General features: G+C 47.8%; 1 protein-coding gene across 2 annotated transcripts in view; it reads right to left on the reverse strand.

Moving 5' to 3' along the window:
• The window catches only part of PSMC1 (proteasome (prosome, macropain) 26S subunit, ATPase, 1), a 19398-nt gene that overhangs the window by 4375 nt on the left and 10831 nt on the right, over nucleotides 1-4192 (reverse strand). For both annotated transcript variants that reach the window (XM_006879123.1, XM_006879124.1), the window contains 4 exons: nucleotides 3070-3194; nucleotides 2665-2850; nucleotides 2446-2574; nucleotides 1463-1559 (listed from right to left, as the gene is read on the reverse strand). In XM_006879123.1, coding sequence (XP_006879185.1) covers nucleotides 1463-1559; nucleotides 2446-2574; nucleotides 2665-2850; nucleotides 3070-3194 — 537 coding nt within the window. The remainder of the gene's footprint in view (nucleotides 1-1462; nucleotides 1560-2445; nucleotides 2575-2664; nucleotides 2851-3069; nucleotides 3195-4192) is intronic.

The following is a 4192-nucleotide window of genomic DNA, read 5'->3' on the forward strand; positions in this document are numbered from 1 at the left end:
AAAAAAAAAAAAAGTCCAGCCTCCTAAATGATCTGTTCTACATACAGATGATTGAAAAGGTATAGAGGGACAGGACACATGCCTGACACACTACTGCTTCCTGGTTCACATGAGCACAATTAGGTGTTCTGGGATCCCCATTCACCTCAAGGTTAGTGACAATTAGTCAAGAATTGGAGAACTAAAAACCTAATGAAACTGTTAATGATGAGAAACACAGTTTGGAGACTCTTAGGCTTGACCTCAGGGACCCATGCGATATTCTGGAGCAGGCAGGCCAGCTGCAGGCCCAGGCAACCAAGAGGACTGGAGACTTGAGCTGCTGAGAGAACGAGAGGCTTTTCTCGGGCCAGGGTGGCTGTGCCTTCATGAGGTGTACTTCTCCTTGATATCAGGGACAGCCTCAAAGAACCTCTCTACTATGGCTCTAGACTCTATTTCTTTTCCAAGTGAAAACCAAAGAAGTCATTAAAAAGTATTCACGTTCACAATTTTAGAGCTGAAAGACCACAGCCCCTTTGATAGGGAATGAGGACACAGGCCAAGTTCTGGTGACCCCTCAGGACTTGGATGCAGTCAGGGCAGAGCTGGAGGTGGGCTGGTGAGTGGTGTGTGGAAGATCGCACGGAAAAAGGATGAAGGACAGAAAGCTAAGCTTGGAACCAAGAGGTGGGACTGACGTTCCCCTGGGTCGGAGAAGAGAGTGGCAGGATGCTTCTGAGAGCACGAAATCATCAAGTGAGGTGGACAGACAGAATCCGATGAAAAGCTTAGAGGCGAGAAGTAGCCAGGTCCAGGGTCATTTCAGAGCCAGAGGGCTCACGGACTGGGTCTCCCTGACCTGTTCTATGGGACCTGACACAGGCCTCTGCAGCTTCCTTCCTGGTCTGTCAGTGAGGGCTGCGGAAGGCGAGCTCTCTCCCAGTCCTGTGCTTCTGGGTCAGTTTCTACGCAGTCCCTTTGAGAACGGTAATTTTATTAGAACGGATCCTTGAGAAGCAGGGTTAGCGATTCACTCAATCAAATGACCATCCTTCCTTTGGCATTTAAAGAGCACCAAGCTGTTACATCCTGATTGTGTAACTTACCCAGCTCCACCAACTGCATAATGATTCACCAACTTGTTTTTTAAATCTCCATGTGTTCATTTTACATATATTCAATCAGGCAATATTCACTCAATGGGTCAGGCAAATTAACCTAAGGTGAGCATCATAAAATGGCTTTTAAGTTGGTGGTTCTCCGTCATGCCACACTCCTAACCAGCACAGCAGCACTCTGGGACGGGACCAGCTGTGAGAATTTTTAAAGTTGTTAAGGCATCTGAGCCCACTGTAGAGTTGAAACGAGCCCCTCCGCTTTAACCTGCGGAACAAGCCTAACTACCCAGTGCTGCTGCTCAAGAGAACAGCTGCACACGATCAACGCCGGGTGCCTGGGCCGTACCCACGCTGGGCCGTACCTGTGCCAGGCGGGCCATAGAGAATGACTCCCTTCGGGGGCTTGATGCCCATCTCTTCATAATACTCAGGATGAGTAAGCGGCAGCTCCACGGATTCCTGCAGAAACAAAACCCAGGAAGGTTCTCTCACTGAAATCATCAGCAGACCATTCACTGGCACCATGAGTCTATCTTGGTCTCAACACAGATGAGCTAAGATCACCTCCGTCACTCCTCCTGGAGACAGTGTGCCTAACGCCCACCAGAGGCTACAACACGCCTAAGAGAACGGCTGTCCAAGGTGGGCTCCCCGGGTCCATTCCCCCTTCTCAACTCACCCACGTTTCCCCTTCCCTTTCTAACAAGAGGCAGGCATGGCAACAAGCCTGCAGAGCATCAAGTCCCTTGCTTTGCAAAGGCCGTAAACCCACTGCTGCTGAGTTGGTTCCGAACCACAGGGACCTTCCACTTGCTTTCCCCAGTGCAGCAAATCTTTAGGGGAGCAGCAGACAGCTAACCTTTCTCCTCAGGAGTGGCAGGTGGATATAATCTGATGACCCATTAGTAAACAGCTAAGCATGTTATGAACTTTGCCACCAAGGATACGGAAATATACCTTCGTCAAGAAAACTACAGATAGGAGTCTAAAAATTTTGACAGCTGCTCCCATGCAGGGAACTTTACAGATGCTTCCAGCCTCTGAGAGGAAGCTAGACCTCACTGTGTGAAAGAATGTGCAGAAAGCCACCCACGCCATCTTCAATGACCGTCCCCTCCCCACTCAGGTTCACTAAGAGCTGGGCTTAGGCCCCAGGCCCCACCCTGTGTACATGGGTGCCTAGGATGTGTGCACTCATCCTACCCCGACACATCACCAGAGGTTTCCAGATCCTATATATTCACATAGATATTATGTTACATATATTGAGAGTACTAAGCTGCAGTTGCTACCGAAATGGTCTAATTACTAAGGGGGTAAAGAAGGGCGCCATTTCCAGTCATACCTTAATTTCCTGGATTTGGTTGTCAAGTCCCCCAATGTCAGCATAGGTCTCCTGGGGGGCCTTTTCTACTTTCATCACTGTGACGAGGGGATCGGTGTCATCCATCAGCACTCCAATCACAGCATGCACCTAGCGGGGAACACGAGTGTCAGCACACAGGGAGCTGGGAGGACAGCCCTCCTGCAGCAGCACCCCGCCCACAGCTTCCGGGGGACCCACCTTGTGGTTGAGCAGGACAGAGCAGCCTGGCTCCAGGAGATCCTTGTCCACAAACGAAAGAATGCTAACGTAGTGCTCTGAGCCCACGGACGTGGACACGATGGCGTGGTTGTCGTCAATGATCTCCTCCAACGTTCCCACTGACATTGGGGTCCCCCGCAGGTCATCCACCTTTGACCTCTCCTCCTACAAGTAAAACAAAGCAAATTAGAGCCAAACAGTAGATGATGCGACAGTCTGAGAGATCTGCAGAGGAGTCCATGCCGTGAAAAGGGGCCAAGGGTGCTTTATCAGAGCCCTGACAGGCTCCTCTGCCTCGATCTCACCAACTGTTTGACGGTTTTAGGTTCTGAATGGAATTTTTCCATTTATGAACAAGGACATTCGGATCCCTTCTCAGCTTACCTCTTGCTTTTCTTCTAGTGGCTTCATCTGCTCCTGATTCCTAATGAATTCTTCCTCCATGAGAAGATAGTCTTTAATTCTCTCCAGCTTCAGCAGTTTTAACCGGCACTGAGTATGTGGTGTCACTGTCATTCAAAAAAGACCATTTATTACACTATTACATTACAGCTTGAAGTCTGCAATTAAAAAAACCTCAGTCACGCCTAATAAAAAAAATATTAAGATCTCTTAAAAAAATAAAATCTTACATTCATTTCAGTTGAACTGAAAATGTCAAAGTTTGGTAACCCTAACTGAGAGGTGCCTAAACCGAAAAATAGGTTTCATGAAATCCAGACAAGCATGAAAGTATGGCTGGGGTTTGTAAACAAAGAGCTGGCACAAAACGGCATCTCCTGACACCTGCTCTTTAAAGAGGAGGATGTTAACCCTGAAGACAGCTCGGCTTTAACTCTGCTCCGGGGTTAGTAAGCTCTACACATGGTGCTGAGTCGGCAGACATGACTGTGTGCTCGCTGCATCCACTCCCTGGTTTGTAATTCAGGGACAGCAGGGGTACCGGCCCTCTCAGCCACACATGCTGCTCTCATCACTTCTGGCTTTGTGTGAACGCTTGCACCACAGAATTTGTACCTCGATAAACCTGTCACTCTTTTTTTTTTAAATTTTATTATTATTTTTTGTGCATGTACCATCAAATCAGACCTGACTGGTACAGGAGGAGATTGTCCCTCCTTTTCCAGCAAACCTGTCACTCTTTTGTGGCTTCTTAGTTTCCCAGTTTACTTTAAAAGTTCTCTCCTCCCATAAGGTTAAGTAAACAAACATATTTTTGGATTTATTTCATTTCATACTCATGTCTCCAATCAATACGGCAAGAGGTGTAACTTAATTTTCTCTTCATAGAAAATCAACCACGCCAACCCCTCATACTATAGAATTCATCACCTCACATCACTGAAATGTCCCCTATAACATATACTGGCAGCCATTTCATAGGGAGCTCTGGTGGTGAGAAGCTGAGCTGCAATCCCAAAAACACACAGTGCGAATCCACCAGCTGCTCCATGGGAAAAGGCTGGGTAATCTCCTTCAATCTTCCACGTGATTCACTGGAAAACCT

Source organism: Elephantulus edwardii, unplaced genomic scaffold (genome assembly GCF_000299155.1).
Source record: "Elephantulus edwardii isolate Elephantulus edwardi_28Jun2011 unplaced genomic scaffold, EleEdw1.0 scaffold00002, whole genome shotgun sequence".
Classification (NCBI taxonomy): Eukaryota; Metazoa; Chordata; class Mammalia; order Macroscelidea; family Macroscelididae; genus Elephantulus; species Elephantulus edwardii.